Genomic DNA, 19,555 nt, shown 5'->3' with positions numbered 1-19,555 from the left:
CCACTTTCTCAAACCTCAGACTGATGTTATGCCACAATAAATACAATATTTATTGAAGGAATTAATGAAACTATGTGTGAGTGTTTTCTGATTTCAGTTTTCATACTGAACTAGCTAAGCCCCCTTAAGGGACTTTATGTGGTTTTATCCATTTAAAAACATTTAATGGGGCTTCCCTGGTTGCGCAGTGGTTAAGAATCCGCCTACCAATGCAGGGGACATGAGTTCGCACTCTGGTACGGGAAGATCCCACATGCCACGGAGCAACTAAGCCTGTGAGCCACAACTACCAAGCCCGTGTGCCACAACTACTGAAGCCCGCGCGCCTAGAGCCTATGCTCTCCAACAAGAGAAGCCACCGCGGTGAGAAGCCTGCACACCACAGCGAAGAGTATCCTCTGCTCGCCACAACTAAAAGAAAGCCCACATGCAGCAATGAAGACCCAATGCAACCAAAAATAAACAAACAAACAAATAAATAAATAAGTAAAAATAAAGTAAATTAGATGAATATAAAAAAACATTTAATGAACATTTAATTAAGTCAAGTGAATTATTAATTTAGGCTCTCTAGGAAAAAGTTATAAAACTATATGATAATTTTTCTTATAATAGTCATAATCTATGATGTGACTCAACAATGTGCTATTCTAGGAGTGAAAATCATTTAAATCTGGCTCTTAGTAAATTTTAATGAACTTTAGTATCATACATCCGCTACTTCTATAAATTTTTATGATCTCGAAAACAAGATAATTCCCGCCCGTTGGGGAGGTTAAGGTCCTCTGACACTGCTTGCTTTCTTTAAAAACCTCCTTTACTGTAGGATGCCCTCTCTAATCCACCCACTTCTTTTTTTTTTTTCTAGTTGACGCATAGTTGATTTACAATGTTGTATTAGTTTCAGGTGTACAACAAAGTGATTCAATTACATATATATATATATGTTCTTTTTCAGATTCTTTTCCATTATAGGTTATTACAAGATATTGAATATAGTTCCCTGTGCTATACAGTATGACTTTATTGGTTATCTATTTTATATATAGTAATGTGTATCTGCTAATCTCAGACTCCTAATTTACCCCTCCCACCACTTCCCCTTTGGTGACCATAAGTTTGATTTCTATGTCTGTGAGTCTGTTGCTGTTTTGTAAATAAGTTCATTTGTGTCATGTTTTAGATTCCACATATAAGTGATAACATATCATATTTGTCTCTCTCTGACTTCCCTCTAGGTCCATCCATGTTGCTGCAAATGGCATTATATCATTCTTTTATGTGGCTGAGTAGTATTAAATTGTACCACATCTTTATCCATTCATCTGTCGATGGACATTTAGGTTGCTTCCATGTCTTGACTATTGTAAATAGTGCTGCTATGATTCACCCACTATTCTTTTTTTTTTTTTTTTTTTTTTTCACCCACTATTCTTAATTCCCATGAAATCCCAATTCTCTAGACAGTTTCTAAGTCCACATCTTGGGGGTATTTTTTTAACAATTTTATTTAGTATAATTGATATACAACCTCCACCCCTCACCCCGCCGCCTATATTTAATGTATACAGTTTAATGAGTTTGGACATATACATACACCCAGGATACCATCACCACAATCCAGGACATAAACGTGTAAACATACCCACCACCTCCAAAAGTTTCCTTGTGTCCCTTTCCTTTTTTTTGAGGGGGGTGCTATAGAAACACTAAAAATGAGATATACTCTCTTAACAAAATTTTAAGTTAACAATTTTAACACTGTTGTTAAATATAGGAGATCTCAAGACTTATTCATCTTGTATAACTGAAACTTTATACCCTTGAACAACAACTCCCCATTCACCCCACTCCCTAGCCCCTGGCAACCACCATTCTATTTTCTGCTTCTGTTGTAAGTTGGACTATTTTAGATACCTATGTAAGTGGAGTCATAAAATTTTTGTCTTTCTGTAACTGACTTATTTCACTTAGCATGTCTTCCAGGTCCATCCATGTTGTCGCAAATAGTACAATTTTCTTCTTTTCAAAGGCTGAATAATGTTGCATTATGTGTATATACTGCATTTTCCTTATCTATTTGTCTGTTGGGCATTTAAGTTGTTTACATATCTTGGCTGCTGTGAATAATGCTGCAGTGAACATGGAGGTGCAGGTATCTCCTTTAGATCCTGATTTCACTTCTTTTGGATATATATACCCAGGAGTGGGATTGCCAGATCATATGGTAGTTCTGTTCCTAATTTTTTTTTAAATTAATTAATTAATTTATTTATTGCTGCATCGGGTCTTCGTTGCTGCGCGTGGGCTTTCTCTAGTTGTGGCGAGCAGGGGGTACTCTTTGTTGCGGTGCATGGGCTTCTCATGGCAGTATCTTCTCTTGTTGTGGAGCATGGGCTCTAGGCGCGTGCGCCTCAGTAGTTGTGGCTCGCGGGCTCTAGAGCGCAGGCTCAGTAGTTGTGGTGCACAGGCTTAGTTGCTCCGTGGCAAGTGGGATCTTCCCGGACCAGGGCTCGAACCCATGTCCCCTGCATTGGCAGGCAGATTCTTAACCACTGCGCCACCAGGGAAGCCCCTGTTTCTAATTTTTTAAGAAACCTCCATACTGTTTTACACAGTGCCTGCACCATTTTACATTTCCATCAACAGTGTACAGTTTCTCCACATCCTCGATAATACTTGTTATCCTTTGTTCTTTTGATATAGCCATCCTAACAGTTATTAGATGATATCATATTGTGGTTTTGATTTGTATTTCCTTGATGATTAGTGATGTTGAGTGCCTTTTTTATATACCTGTTGACCATTTGCATTGAATCTTCTTTGGAGAAATGTCTATTCAGGTACTTAAGGCATTTTTTAATTGGTTTGTTTTTGTTTTGTTTTTTTACTATTGAGTTGTATGAATTCCTTATCTATTTTAGAAATTAACCCCTTTAAATATTTTCTTCCATTCCATAGTTGGCCTTTTCACTCTGTTGGCTATTTCCTTTGCTGACAGAAAAGGAAGCTTTTTAGTTTGATGTAGTCCTACTTGTCTATTTTTGCTTTTGTTCCCTGTGTTTTCGGTGTCATATCATTTTTTATATAGCATGATTTATATCACCACTTCTCCTCTGAAAATGCCCAGGAGAAGCCATATTAGTGGTCTTGTGCCTTATGGCTGTTCTTGTACTTATTTTGCTGACTTCTCTTGTTCCTTATCCCTCCAAATCCAGATAACCTGCAAAGATCTTTCTTCACTCTTCTTCTCATCTCTCTTTATAGTTTCACCTTCACTGAATTAATTTAATAGCACATATTCACTTACAACCAGTATTATAAAGTTCACTAAATATATTTACATTTATTTTTCCCGTTAATATCTTGGGTACCCACCAGGCCTTATTAGCAACATCCCTCTCTTGAATGTTCTCTCATCTTAAAGTCTCTAAGATACCCAAGAATTATTCAGTCCTGAGAGGTCTGTTCTCCCTCCAGATATCAAACTGAGTTAGAACTGGGGAAGGTCATCTTCCTACCCACATCACAGCCTAAGTATCTCCCAGTGGCACAGAAGCTCATTCACTGTTGTAATGATGCCCTGGAGGATACCACAGAAGCCTTTACGCCACAGGAGTGATCCAAGTTTGAGAACCTCAGTTGCAGCTCTGCTAGTTCCCAATTCTAAGGTCAGTTTTCAATCCCAAGCGTAAAACCATACTAGGACCAGCTTAGGTCCTGGCAGTTCCCATCCCCAACCATGTGCTGTGGCCAAAACAGCCCTTCCTATGAGTCTTAGGCCCTTGGGTTGGGGTAAGGTAGAAAATGACTGTAAAATAAGTGACAATGCAGTAAGGCATTTTGGAACCCAATCTCTAGAGGTCATACAAATAAAAACTATTTAAATAATGAGTAAATATGAATGTTAATGAACTTCATAGTTTACACTGACATCACATGTCTCTACAGTAATGGACTGCTGTGGTCTCTGAAACAAAATAATTGGCAGTATTGGGAATATTTAGTTCATTCAATATTAATTCATTCATTCAACATTTCCCTTCTCTATGTCCAGATATCCTAAAACATCATCTTTGATCTCATTCTCTTTCCTACTTTTGAAGGAAGAATTTCTTTCCTGGCCAAGGCTAATCCTTTCATCCCATTACCTTAACATTTTTGTAAAGTAAGGAAAAATACAGAACCTAAGAAATAACAGGTTTATGATGTTTATATAAGGCAATGCATGTAAAGCACTTAGTATAGGTACATTTATTTAATAGATATTTTTTGAGCACCTACTATGTGCCAGAACTGTCCTAGATACCAGATACAGTGGCAACTCAGCAGGAAAAGTTTCTTCCTTATTTGCTCTCCTAGTAATTATGCACTCAGTAGTAAGTGCTCAATAAATATTTTTGCCTCCAATTTTATTATTATGTTTTGTGTTATTTTATTAATAAAATATAGGATTTTAGGTGCAGAAGAGAAACCTCCTTGCTCCTGGAAGACCTTGACATTTGCTGTGTACTCCTTAGAGAAACACAGAGGGAAAATTCACTTAATTACTTGCTTGTTTAACATATGCAATGACAAAGTAAACATTTATGGAATGGACATTTTAAAAGGCAAAGCATTGATTCAGTTTCCTTAATAAAGAAAATTCCAATTCAATTAAAAAGTCATCATGCAAACTAAAGATACAAGTAACCCAAAAGGAGCTTCTATTTTTAATACTGAAATAGTGAACAAAATTAAATGGGTAAAAACTTCAGTACTTAGCTGTTTAGTAGTACATTTAGTATGAATTTTTAAATACAGTGGAAAATAAGCATTTACAAATCAAGCATGGGGGAAACATAGTTAATTCTTAATCTTTCAGCTTTCAGCTAAGAAAGTTACAGTGACCCAGAAGTAATACCTTCCCACCTGAAACAACAACAACAAAAAAAAACACCAGTTTTCAAAACACTGCACTTTAGGCAATGAAGGACAGTGATTTTTTTTTTAAATTTTTATTGAAGTATAGTTGACTTATGTATATATATATTTTCAGATTCTTTTTCCTTTTAGGTTATTAAAAAATATTGACTATAGTTCCCTGTGCTATACAGTAGGTCCTTGTTGGTTATCTATTTTATATATAGCAATGTGTGTGATTATGAGTGTGTGTGTGAAAGAAACATAAAGCTCTGTAAGACAACTTTTATTTCTCAAAAATGCATTGTGTGGGGGGTTCCCTGGTGGCACAGTGGTTGAGAATCTGCCTGCCAATGCAGGGGACACGGGTTCGAGCCCTGGTCTGGGAAGATCCCACATGCCACGGAGCAACTAAGCCCGTGTGCCACAACTACTGAGCCTGTGCGTCTGGAGCCTGTGCTCCACAACGGGAGAGGCCGCGACAGTGAGAGGCCCGCGCACCGCAATGAAGAGTGGTCGCCGCTCCCTGCAACTGGAGATAGCCCTCGCACAGAAACGAAGACCCAACACAGCCAAAAATAAATAAATTAATTAATTAATTTAAAAAAATGCATTGTGCATATGTTACAAAAACCTATATATATATATATGTTATATATATAGATTATATACATATATATATAACTGAGTCACTTTGCTGTACACCTGAAGCTAATACAACATTGTAAATCAACTATACTTTAATTAAAAAAAAAAAAACTGAAAAAAAAGATTCTTCAGATACACAAAGCAAATGAGGTGAGCCCTACAATTGCCCCAGCTTACTGCCTTGAGAGAGTTTCCCCACAACAGTGGAGAAATGGAAGGGGGACCCAGGCAGAGCCCAGAGGACTCCCTGAGTTGGGGAGAAAGTACTGAGGGTCCAGAGAGGTAAAGGTGGCTGGAATTTGCAGGACAAAATAGAAGAAAAGTGATTGCTGCTCAGAAAGAGAACCCTTGAGATCTGCAGAGGGTTCCCTTGGACTGTTCAGCAGAGCACTGAGCAGCACATGTATGTAAGGAAACCACCAGGGGGCAGGGAAAGAACTACCTGAAAGGATGGGAGGAACTAGTACCTGGTGCTCACACCAGGACCGAGAATATGTGCTTACACCCTCCAGCCAAGCTGGGAAACCAGCTGGGAACCTGATGCAGATGCTAGAATTAGCAAATCAGGACAGTGAAACAGTTTTTAATATGTATATTCCATATGTTTAGAAAGTTAAATAGAGACATGGAAGATTTAAAAAAAAAGATCCAAGTGAAACTTCTAGACATGTTTGATTCAACAGTGTTTGAGATTAAAAATACACTCCATGGAACTGATGGTAGATTAGACACTGCAGAAGAAAAGACTGGTTAACTTGAAGACACCAGTAGGAATTAAACAAAATGAAACACAACGGAAGAAAATAAGACTTTTAAAAGTGGAAAAAGGAATCCATGACCTGTGAGACAATTCCAAGTGGCCTAATGTACACTTAATTGTAGTCACCAACGGAGAGAAGATAGTGGGAAAGAAAAAATTTTTTTTGAAGAATTAATGGCTGAAAAATTTCCAGATTTGATGAAAACTATAAAGTCACAGATCCAAGAAGCCCAATGAACCCCAAGCATAAGTAACCTGAAGAAAACTACACCCAGAGAACTTTAAAATCAAGTTGTTCAGCACTGATGATAAAGAGAAAATCTTAAATGGAGGCAGAGAAAAAAGACACAATATATTCAAAGACATGAAGACAAGGAATATCATAGTTTTGTTTCGTTAGAAACAGTAAATGCAAGAGAGAACAGTGGAGCAAAAATGTCTTTCAAAAATGAGAACTTTACTAGGCATATAAATCTGAAAGAATTCATCACTGAAGGAGCCACATTACAAGAAATATTAAAAGAAGCCTTTCAGACAGAAAGAAAATGATGCCAGATGGAATTAAATAGATGTACACAGATGAAGAGCACTGAGTATTGTGACTATAGGTTTGGAAGGCAGATTGCATGAAAGAAATGTCTCCTAACACACCCCCCTCCCATAAAACTGATGTGAAGAAAACATTTAGTGAGGCCACAGCCTTCAGCAAGCACATCCAAAGGTAGTGTCTGTCCTAGCAGAAGCCCAAAAAGGTTTGTAAATCCTGACTCAGATTTTCTTGCCGTATTGGACTGCTTGTAACATATGCAAACATGCAGCAAATTAAAGTCCTTTAGATAATACCAATAATGAATTTCTGTTTACCTATGAGGAGCTCTGTATAATCTTTGTGTTAATGTTTTTAAGGTGTTATCAGTTCAAAGGTATGAGTTGGTTTCCTGTTATACAGACATATTTAACATAAAATATACAGACATACCTCATTTTATTGCACTTCACAGATATTGCATTTTTAAAAAAATAATTAATTAATTTTTTTTGGCTGCGTTGGGTCTTCGTTGCTGCACATGGGCTTTCTCTTGTTGCGGCGAGTGGGGGCTACTCTTCGTTGCGGTGCGCAGGCTTCTCACTTCAGTGGCTTCTCTTGTTGCGGAGCACGGGCTCTAGGCACGTGGGCTTCAGCAGTTGTGGCACGCAAGCTCAGTAGTTATGGTTCACGGGCTCTGGAGCACAGGCTCAGTAGTTGTGGCGGACGGGCTTAGTTGTTCCGCGGCATGTGGGATCTTCCCGGACCAGGGCTCAAACCCATGTCCCCTGCATTGGCAGGCAGATTCTTCACCACTGCACCACCAGGGAAGTCCCAGATACTGCATTTTTTACAAATTGAGGGTTTGGGGCAACCCTGCATTGAGCAATTTGATCAGTGCCATTTTTTCCAACAGCATTTGCTCGCTTCATGTCTCTGTGTCATATTTTGGTAATTCTCACACAAGTTCAATCTTTTTCATTATTATTATATTTGTTGTGGTGACCTGTGATCAGTGATCTTTGATATTAACTATTGCCAAAAGATTATGACTCGCTGAAAGCACAGATGATGGTCAGCATTTTTAGCAATACAGTGTTTTTAATCAAGGTATGAATGTGTTTTTGAGACATAATGTTATTGCACACTTAGTAAACTACAGTATAGTATAAACGTAACTTCTATTATGCACTAGAAAACCAAAAAAATTCATGCAGTTTGCTTCTTTGTGGTAATGACTTTATTGTGGTGGTCTGGAACCTAACGTGCAGTATCTCTGAGATATGCCTGTGTTTTATAAAGATTGGAAATGAAAACCTTCTAGAACTTGCATATTTTTAAGGAACTGCCCCCCAAAAGCAGTAGAACTTGCAGGGAGAAGAAGGAGAGGTTAGATACACAAAATGCAGCCAGGAGAGGTCTTGGTATCATTCCTTACAAATCATCTTTGCTGTCCTTCAAAATATATAAGAAGAAACATTTGAGCTTCAACAATATGCTTCCTTGGTTTTAACACCATAAATGGAAAAGCTGAGCTCTCACTTCTCAAGTGTTCTTACTTAGATCCCTGAAATAATGTCAACATAAAAAAAAATCTGCTCTTATAGAGAACAAACTAGTGGTTAACAGTGGGGAGAGGGAAGAGGGAAAAGGCTTCCCCCTAAAAGGGGATTTAAAAAAGGGGGTTATTATGGGAGTACATGAAATCATGTGTGAAACTTTTGAAAATTGTAAAGCACTGAAAGAATAAAAAGAAAAAAAAAAGAAACCATCACCTAACCAAAATCAAAAACAAAAACAAAAAAACCAAACACAAAACAACAACAAAAAAATCTGCTCTTGTGGAAAAGAGCAAGGGTATTTTTAACATATGTAGAGGACACACCAGATCCTACTTTTTATAGGTCTCACCCTAGAGCATCCCAGGGTAGCAAATAAAATAAACTCATCTTTTCTGGGAGGACAAATCCCTGTAATGCTGGGTGTTTTAGTTCTCTCAAGTTAACCCCTACCCTCTTTTTCAGTATTTTTCAGCATTCTTAGAAGTTTTCCCATCCCCAAAACACAACTGTGCAAATAATTTATTTTTTAAAAGAAGTTAATTGTGATATTATGAAAACTTTTTCTGAATTTTTTAGTTAAAATACATAATTTACTATAATTATGTTTATTAAAAACTTAAGTGTGTGGAAAAATAAAACATAAAGATTACAATATGGTATGAAAGTCCTGTAGCTGGAACAGCTAAAATCCTTGCCGTACTGACTGAATCATTTTTCATTAAAGTTAATCTTTTAACAGCGGGTGTCAGGCAGTTTTTTAGAAACATTCTTGGTTCAGCTGGCTGTTTTTTAAGGTGATGTATCAAATATCGCAAAGGTTATTCACTTTGTAATTCGCCGTGTAATTAGACCTTTGTAATTAGAATCAGTGTCCTTGTCGTTCTGCTGGAATATAAAGAATGAAAAGTGTAGGTTTAAAGCATTGTTTTCTTCAATCTGCAATATGTAAGTAATATGAAGATGCAATTAGTATATAGAAGCACCTAGATGGCCAGTAGGGACTAAACACAATGCTCCAAATCATATAAAAAATAAATTGTCTATTTATTGTTTCACTTTTGGTTACAGGAGTATTAATATCTGTTGGGTACTGAACATTTGCCACACATAGCACAGGCTTATTTTTCATGGTCAGTGTCTCATTTAATCTTCACCTCAACCTAATGAAGTAAGTATTGTAAACCCATTTTACAGATGATGAAACTGATCCTTAGAAAGACTGTATAGCTTATTCAGGGCCCTGCGGCTGATGGGTCCCAGGACTGTGATATGAATTCAAGTCTGTCTGAAATCCTCATCCTTCTTCGAGACCACATCAGCAACCTGTGCTTCTCAAATTTAACGTCTTGAGAAATCCTAATTTCCCCTTTGACCGTACCGTCTTTCTGGCCTGATTTCCAGTTTCCGTATAGCTGATAGCATTCATCTTTTTGATGGTTTTCTTTCAGGAATTACAGTTTGAAAGGCTGACCCGAGAGCTAGAGGCAGAACGCCAGATCGTCGCCAGCCAACTGGAGCGATGCAAGCTTGGATCCGAGACGGGCAGCATGAGCAGCGTCAGGTACTGAGTGCACGGCTCCTCGGGGCTGGGCTTTGAGTTGCCAGTAAAAGGGAATTGTGGTGTTTATCTTCTCCTTACAAACCTGGCAGTGGAATTAGAACATTCAGTCAGATGTTGGAAAGGAATTGTAACCGACCCGATTTAAGATGTTCAAAAGGTGTCCGATCTGATTTGTACTTGAAATTCTTCACAAAATGAACGCCGGCCCTGAATGCAAATTACACATCATTTTACACGAAAAGGAGGCTTTGCGTTTAGTCAGCTTACTGGAAATGAGGAGATGCCATGTCACAGTCTCTCAGCTTGGTTCTTTTTTCTAAATGATCCAGAGTTGCAGGTTCTGGAAATGAAGGAGAGAAGGTTTTGATGTAACTTGCATTATTCGCTAATATACAATGCTAAATTGTAAAATTGCTCCTCAAACATCAACCAATGCGATTCCTGTGTGTGAAAGCATTCAAATCCATAGATAGAATGGATTGCTTATTCAATTAGGGGTTGGTTTGAGATTATGAAATATTTAAAAACAAAACTTAATCACTTGACCGCAAAATAAATTATCTGCCTAAGGACCATATGTTCATATTTAAAAGTAGAAGTGTGTGTGTGTGAGCATGTGAGTGTGTGTGTGAAAGAAACATAAATAAAGCTCCATAAGATGACTTTATTTTTCAAAAATGCATCGTACTTTCCTGTCATCTTGTTCTGTATTGTGGTTTTGACATGCTACATTTTTAGGGAGGTATCTTCGTTAAGGAAACAACAGTTGCTATGGCAAATAAACTCCAACATTCTAGCGACTTAACGCAATAGCGGTTTGTTTCTTATTCATGCAACAGATGGAGGTGGTGGATGCTGGTCTGGGGCTGCTTCCCTTCCATGCAGTAATTAAGGACCCGGCTTCTCTCTTGAGAGCCCTGCCATCCACTACGGCCTCATGGTCAATTGCATTGTCAACTGCATCACTGCAAAGACAGTCCATTGGTGAGAACCAGTCACATGGCCTCTCATAGATGGAAATGGGGCAGGGATTCCTAGTCTTGGCGTCTATAGCCACTCTGCCTAAGAGGCAGGAACATGAGTTTGAGGGTCTCTTAACCAACTACTGCCACAGAAGAACTAAAACATGCTTGAATCCATTGCTCTTAAAATATTCTATCATTGTAAGATTAATTTGTAGTTGGAATATTTCCTATTGGAGCTACCTGCCATTAATCTTTTAACATTGTTCTTTGCTTTGTCCAACAGTGATAACCTTTAAATGGAAATCATTGCACCTCTTGTTAGACTAAATTGCTTTGAAATATCACTTTCAATAGTAAAGCCTTAATTGCGGTATGTTAAAGCCCATCTGCTTGGGCACCCAAGTACCTAGGCTATGCTAGCTAGAAATAGGTACATTGTAGTCTCTTAAACTCATCACAGGCTTGTCTGAACATCCACATTAACTAAAGTAGGATGGGCAAGAAAAAGGAGAAGTGAATTGTGTCCACTTGAAATTGTTTTCAGAAGGTTGACTGGTTGAAGTTAGTGAGACTAAAGTATGGGGAAAAATAATCTTTATAAGTGTGTATTTGATTTAGTACATGTGGTTGTACATATTTGAAGAGCTCTTTTTTAATGGTGAACATGGCCTGAGGAGCTAAGTCTGTCAGGTTTTTTTAGGTCCGTAAACACTGGTTGAGTTGACATCTACATCATTTGCTTTGAAACCCATTGTTTCACCATTGGTCAGATTACCTTTTCAATTTGTATTCCTAGTCTTTCTGTGTGATAACTTTGCATACTCTCCATCTTGTATTTTGTTTCACCCCCCTCCAGCCCTTGGTAGCAGCAGTTCTGGGGGACCATGTTGTATCCTGTGTCTCAATTCCCGACTTCTCATTGGATCAGAAATGGATATCTGACCCAAGGGTGATTCATCCAGTAACTGGCCTGCAAGAAATTAGTCTTGTGCTCTTGAGAATGTGAACTAAGTGACCCCAAATCTGTGACATCTAATGGTTTGTGCTAGGAGATGGTGGCCATGAGGATTGGGTGCTGGCGGAAGAATCTGTGGTGACATAGAGTAGTCCAACAGAGACTCTGTGGTTCCTGAAAGTCAGAGACCAGTTTAGTTCCCATTAGGACTGGCTGCATTTAGATGTTGCATCTATGAGGTAACCTTTTAAATTCTTAAAAACTTTCCTCCTCCCTCATTTGATCTGATTGAGTTGATATCTTTTCTTAGGTCTAATGTTTCATGAATAGAACACATCAGTGAACTGCCAAAGTAGGCAGAAAAATTATCCCATGGCAACTTGTGATTATTTATACTGTCTCTTGTATTCCCAGCTCACAGCCCATGATACATAATCAATAATTCTGTATTAAATATATATTAAATAACAGTGCAGATGACCCTGCCTAATTATTTCCCCTTGCCATATAGCTATATAATATGTCCTCATCAAGCTTGACTATTTTGTATTTTGGAAATGTCTAATGTATGAATCTGCATTTGAATAATACAAGAAATTTACTGATATTTCACTGGAGAAAATCCAATACATAGCTTCCACTGTTTTTTTGTTTATTTGTTTGTTTGTTTGTCACAACCTAGTTGTTTGCTCAGCTTCAGAAATGCACCTTTGGAAATTCAAGTCTTTATTAAGGGTGATAGACTAACCTAGTTAGCACATCAAAGGGGATGTTTAAAAATAAACAAAATAGAATGTAAACAATTTTTGAAAAAGGAGAACAGGTAAAGAAGTCTGTGATGATTTAGATTTGTTTCCTCTTCTTAGGGACACTAGGGAGGAGTAAGAGGGTTTCTTAGAGGAAATGAAACAAAATCAAATATTTTTCAGATTTTTATATAAGTGGTAAAAACGACTGGTAAATATAGTTTGGTTTTCCTCTGCCTGTATTGGCGTTAGGAAATTGCTCCGTTTCCTAAGACCTTTCCTGGTAGTTACACTGACGATTTAAACTTAATGAAAAGATATTGTTAGTATGCATTTATAACAGCCAACTTTGTAATAGTCAATCAAATCATAAATGAGAATGCCGAGAATTTGGAGAGGGGAGAATCTGGAGATAGCTATTGTTGCAGCAAAACAACTTCTGCATCCTCATATCTAGTGTACAAGTAGCTGCAAATAAGAACACTGTGATCTCTTAAACTCTCTCAGACTTTTCTAAGCAAATTCATATCATAGCTTCCAGAAATCAGATCAATTAGTGGTTGTTGAAGTGTTATCAGTCTTCTAGAATAGAATTATTGTTGCTTCTTACTGTAGCTATAGTTCCACTATGTCCCTTATCGCCTTCCTCTCTTGGCTTTCCTCACTGGTTTCAGGCCAAACCTTTCCAAACTCTTGGATCCTTCTCCCTCCTACAACAAGAGAGTTTGGTTCCCTACCTTCTCCCTAATTCCCCAGAACCATCCAGATCTGAATCAGGAATGTTATTTATATACAGGAGGCCCTTTATTTAGGGTCATGACCAAATCCTTCTTGCTAATAGCCCATTTCCACCCTCTGGCCAGTTGCAACTACTTGGTTCTCACCCATTCCTCAGGCTAAGACCTGTCAGGGAGGTCTTGATCCGGCAGCCCTATGAGCCACCTGGTCCTCTTCTAGATGGGGCCCTGTGTTGCTCTTGCAAGCCCCAGAGGACCTGCCTGTACCCATGCCCTTGTCATACTCTCTATAGACCCCTGGAACAGCATTCTAACTCATCCCTTTGCCTGCATTCTGCCCAAATCCATCCTCCATGTGGTGTGAAATTGATCTACGTAAACACATACATCAGAACCATGTCTGTGAGGGACCTGTTCCCGCTTCTGCAATTTCATAAATACACCACTCTTTCCCACCTCACATGGTTATAGGCATGTGATGCCTTCCATCTAGAATATCCTGCTTCTTTTGCCAGGTCACCTCTTCCTATGGATCCAGTTACCCAGCTCAGGGCTCACGTTCTTCTGAATGTCTTCTTGATCTGTTCAAATTGGGGCCAGATGTCCCTTCCTTGGGAGTTATTTAAGTTAGAACTTAACAAAGTTTGGAGTCTGGGACTCTATTGACCCTTCTAGAAGATCCTTGCCACAGAATGTTTTAACGTTCAGTCAAAGGACACTGGGGATTTTCTCAAGTGCTGCTGAAAATTTAAGGATACCAGACTAGATGCCTACTCATATCCCTTGATTCCCATGGGCAGCAGGAACATAATGGGGGAGAAATTGAATTCAAATAATAGTTGGACCTATCTTATGAACTCTTCCTAAAGGAGACCTGACGCTTGGAAGACTGGTGATGATGATAATGGTGACGACGATTTTGACAATAGTCGGTCTGGAGCTCAAAGACAATGTCAAAAAATTCAAAGCTAGAGAGATTTGACACATGATAAATTCTCCTTTGCTGGCTTTAAAGATGGAGCTAAAGATGTGGCCAGCAACACATGTGGCTTCTAGATCCTGAGGGTGGTGCCCGACTGACAGCCGGCAAGGAGCAGGGGACCTCAGTCTTAGGACCAAAGGGAATTGAATTCCGCTCATAGCCTGAATGAACTTGGAAGCAAGTTATTCTCCAGAACCTTCAGAAAGGAAAGTAGCCCAGCAGAAACTCTGATGAGAACCTTGTAAGACCCTGAACAGAGAATCCAGCCATGCCACGCCTGAAAAACTTAGGAAACTTACAAAATTTACAAAACTTAAAAAACTGTTAGCTAAAAAAATTATGTTTTCTAAGCTGCTCAGTTTGTGGTAATTGGTTATGCAGTAATAGAAAATGAATACAGTGCTTTTCTATTGGTGGTATTATATATTGCAACAAGCTGAATTATGAAAGTTTTTTAGAGAAAATAAATTTTATTCTGTGAGCATCTGTATTCCATTCAAAAGTTTAATGTCTGTAGCCAATTTTATTTTTCATGCATATACACATGCATTTGGATTCACATATTGAAATAATCTATAGCTTTGATTCTAAGAAGTAGAGGTATTTGAATGTAGAGTGGAGTCATTATTTACTGTAGAATAAGGAAAACTAATAAAGCAATCATCTTTAGCCTTGCCATTTTTATAATATAGATACCCAAGACTCCAATTGGAGTAATATATGTTTAAAAAGACAAAATGTAGGGACTTCCCCGGCAGTCCAGTGGTTAAGACTCTGCCTTCCAATGCAGGAGACAGGGGTTTGATCCCTAATCGGGGAACTAAGATCCCACATACCAGAGGGGCGCAGCCAAAAGTTACAAAATGTAATATATGTGTATAAAATGCTTGCTCGGGCTTCCCTGGTGGCGCAGTGGTTGAGAATCTGCCTGCCAATGCAGGGGACACGGGTTCGAGCCCTGGTCTGGGAAGATTCCACATGCCGCGGAGCAACTAGGCCCGTGAGCCACAATTACTGAGCCTGCACGTCTGGAGCCTGTGCTCCCCAACAAGAGAGGCCGCGACAGTGAAAGGCCCCCGCACCGCGATGAAGAGTGGTCCCCACTTGCCGCAACTAGAGAAAGCCCTCGCACAGAAACGAAGACCTAACACAGCCATAAATAAAATAAATAAATAAATAAATAATTTTTAAAAAAAAATGCTTGCTCCACATAAGAAGATGCTCTTTCTTTCCAGCAGATGAATTATTGAATTTCTCACAAACCAGTTTCTTCAAAAGTCTGCCATATTTTGGAGATTGGGATACAAAAGGAATTAATGTTGTAAATGTTATCAAAGGTCATTCTCTTTATTAACTAGCTTCTGTGAGTATGCCAACAGTTTTTTTTAAAAATTATTTATTTATTTATTTATTTTATTTTTATTTATGGCTGTGTTAGGTCTTCGTTTCTGTGCGAGGGCTTTCTCTAGTTGCGGCAAGTGGGGACCACTCTTCATCGCAGTGCGTGGGCCAACAGTTTTATAAATAGAGTCTAAAAATCTTTTCCAGGCCTACAAAGAAGTCAGGCTTCTTTTAGAGAAAATACTGATCTGGTTAAATTAGCAGTGAAGAAATATGTCAAGTAGTCACAAACTTTTGTCAGAATGAAATGTATTTATTTAAAAGCATAATTTCTACATTTTCTTAAGAAATCATATATGAATGTAATTGTTTTCCAAAGTAAGGCATATTGTGCATTTCTTCATTATCCTGCAGGATATGATATTGAAACAAGTAGATATTTCCATTTATTCTTTTTAAATAAAGAAGGAAGAAATTTGCCAAAATACTTCATTTTGGAAACCAGACATATTAAATAATTACTTAAAATTTTTCAAATAAAGTTTTTTTAAATTATGTAGATATTTCTACACATACACACATTCCTAAACAGTCATGTAGCCAAAGGCAAAAAATCACTCAAAGCCATAAGATTCTAGATTCTTACCACCAGTGAATACTTTTGCCATTAAAAAAAAAAAAAAGAGCTTTTGAATAGCTTTTAGTTTTTAAGAATTTTTTTTTCATTAAATGAAGTTTTTATTTAAAAAACCTGGACAAAAACTGCTGCCTCTTCCTCCCCTGCACTGAGACTTTGTGAGCCTCCTCAGCCACTAGAAGTAGGTTCTGGGCCTCTTGTTTCTTCACCTCATCTCTAAGTAATTCCCCAAGGACAAAGCCTCAGAGTCTGGCAAAACAGTGGCCAGCACATAACAGTTCAATCAATGCTGAATGAATAAAATATGAATGAGTACACAGTACTTTCATTACTGTTCTTATTCTCATTGCAATTTTTTTTTTGGCAAAAATCACCAGTCTTACTATCTATACATATTTCCATCTCTATACATTACATATAAAATATTGTATATTATTCTGACCTTGCCAGATTCCAAAATAGTTCTCTGGAATCCAAGGCCTGTTGGTTTGATGTGCTCTGTGGTGTGGAACTGTGGTTGACCTATTCTCATATTTTCACTCTCATCTTAAGAAGGTGATGATAATAGTGATAATTTTAACAATAATAATGGTAGTATTTTTGGAGCAATTTCCATAGGCTGGGCACAATATTAACTGGTTTATATAGGTCATGCATTTACTCCTAGTTAACCCTATGAGTTAATAAGTGTTACTTGTATTTCATTTTGTAGATGAGAAAACTGAGATTCTGAGTGAGAAATTGCTTTCCCAATATCCAGCAGCTAGTGACCAGACATTGGTTTTTGAACCCATGATTTTTGAACCCAGGTATCTTTACTCCCCAAGTACACATTTAAAATGCCTCGCTGAAAAAAAAAATAAAATAAAATAAAATGCCTCGCTGAAATGCTGTTATGATTGTGTCTTAAATGGTGTCTTGAATTATGTTGTAAATAGCCATCTAAATGTCTCCAGTCCATTTTCACCCTAGAGGTAAAACGGTTTCCAACTGATTTTCTTCTTCTTCCCTCTCCTCCCCCCGCCTCCAATGATTATAGCAGTTTCGAAGTTCTTCATCTGAATATGTTTCTGATTTTATTCTCATACAAATGACTTTAAAGAGTGTCAATAGTATACATTATCATTGCTTTTAAGTGCATCCAAAGTAACTGTTCAGTATTCTCTGCAAATTGCCAGTGGACAAATTACACTAAGTCTATAAAATACTAGTTATCACATTGTCTTAGTTTGTTCAGGCTGCTGTAAATGAATGCTATACATTGGGTGGCTTACAAACAACATAAATGTATTCCTCACATTTCTGGAGGCTGGGAAGTGCAAGATCAAAGCACAGACAAATTCACTGTTTGGTGAGAAGCTGCTTCCTGGGTCATAGTCTTTATGCTGTGTTATCACATAGTGAAAGGGACACGGGAGCTCTCCAGGGCCTTCTGTATAAGGGCACTAATCCCATTCATGAAGGCTCCATCCTCGTGACCTCACCTCCCAGAGGCCTCACCTCCAGATACCATCACACTAGGGATTAGGTTTCACCATAAAACGTAAATTTTGGAGGGACACAAACATTCATTCTATAGCACAATTAAACACATTGTTCTAGATTTCTGTGGGATAAGAAATAGTCAACTGTCCTGAGAATTTTATGTAGGTCCTAAAAATATTTAATAGTTATAATTATCTGATATATGTCTTAGGGCAATTATTGTATCTTAACACTTTTGCATCAAATTTGAAGCCTGTCCTCTTTCCAAAGTGACATATCCACAAACTAGTATTAGTTTTACATCTAAAAATAATTAATATACCAAATTTTATTTAGAGGTTTTACATTGTAAAACAGATTTTTGAGGAAAACTAACTCTAATATATTTTGAAATTTAATATTCCAATTGGTAGAAAACTGAAAATCTTTATAAATATAGTTAGTCTAGAAGATGCTTCATGTTTTCTTTCATCCTTACAGCATTTTTTTTTCAGACTCATAGATCTGAAAGGTGAAGTTTGTGGCTCCATAAATTGGACCTAAATTTCATCATTGTGTTTTTATGGTATTGCCTAGCTTTCCTATTTTCTCTGAATTTTACTTTTCTCATCTACACAAATGAGGATAATGCTTTTCAGTAATTTTGTAAAGATTAAATGAGAAATGTAAGTAAAGCATCTCACACAGCATCTTGCATGCTGTTACTAGTGAATCATATATGTTTTTTGTTCCTGATACAGATAAGTTTTTCATTGACGTCTCCTTAATTTTTCTGCAAAAAATTATAAAATAGTTCCTCTCACTAGGAGCTAAAACGATCTATCAGGATAGCACCACTTTTGTCTCTTTCATAATATAGACTAGAGAACCACATGGAAATTGACACAGTGAAATGGAAGAAAGCCAAATCAGATTCCCTTTCACATGGGGCAACTTAATGTGTCTCTGGACCCACTGCTAGAGCTGGAGATGGGACTTTTGATAGTGTGTCATTATCAAAAGAAGAACAATAATGCAAGGATAACATATGTATGGCAGGAAATAGTAAATTAAGATATAAAAGCCAGTGACTCTCTGAATAGATGTGTTTCAAACAGGGAACAGCAAGAGATGAATACGTTGACCAAAAGATGCGTGCTCATTAGTTTCCTGGTTGTATAAATGTATAAGTGTGTTGAGAAGTAGAAGGGCCTGTTGATGAAGGCATTTGTGTGTCCTTCAGGTCCATTCTGCCTTTGCTCAGATGCCGAAGGTCCAAAAGCTTTTACCAAGTTTACTTAAATTTACATTTGTCTGTTATGCTCATGTCAGAGGACTGGAAACCAGTGATATTTCAGCTGACAAAAAAACAGTGAATATTTGATCCACTTAAGAAGAAAGAACTTCAGTTGTCAAGACTGGATGATGAACACCATGAACCCTGTATGTTCAGATTATTAAGATGAAAAGGCAGTAGGGGCATAGCAGGAAGATCATGGTCTTGGCACCGAAACACTCAAGCTGTGACTTGGGACAAGTCATTTGGGTTTTCTGGACCTCTGTTTCCTCACCTGTAAAATAGGAAACATTGAGCACCTAAGTCTGTTGCAGATGTGTCACTGTGCCCTTCATCTCATTCAAACCTTTCACGATACGCAGTAAGTCACGTCTGAATATTTTAACATGGGGACTTTTCTTGGACTTGAATAATAGATCCAAGTAATTCAGTCATGAGGATGGCAAGATGTTACCAAATAGATTTGGTGCTT

General features: G+C 37.8%; 1 protein-coding gene across 3 annotated transcripts in view; it reads left to right on the top strand.

Moving 5' to 3' along the window:
• Positions 1 to 19,555, top strand: part of CTNND2 (catenin delta 2) — a 930,783-nt gene that overhangs the window by 324,727 nt on the left and 586,501 nt on the right. For all 3 annotated transcript variants that reach the window (XM_036848145.1, XM_036848147.1, XM_036848146.1), the window contains exon 3: positions 9,847 to 9,959. In XM_036848145.1, the coding sequence (XP_036704040.1) occupies positions 9,847 to 9,959 (113 nt within the window). The remainder of the gene's footprint in view (positions 1 to 9,846; positions 9,960 to 19,555) is intronic.

Source organism: Balaenoptera musculus, chromosome 3 (genome assembly GCF_009873245.2).
Source record: "Balaenoptera musculus isolate JJ_BM4_2016_0621 chromosome 3, mBalMus1.pri.v3, whole genome shotgun sequence".
NCBI lineage: Eukaryota > Metazoa > Chordata > Mammalia > Artiodactyla > Balaenopteridae > Balaenoptera > Balaenoptera musculus.
Note: the sequence above shows the minus strand (reverse complement) of the source record. Positions and strands in the feature narration are given on the sequence as shown.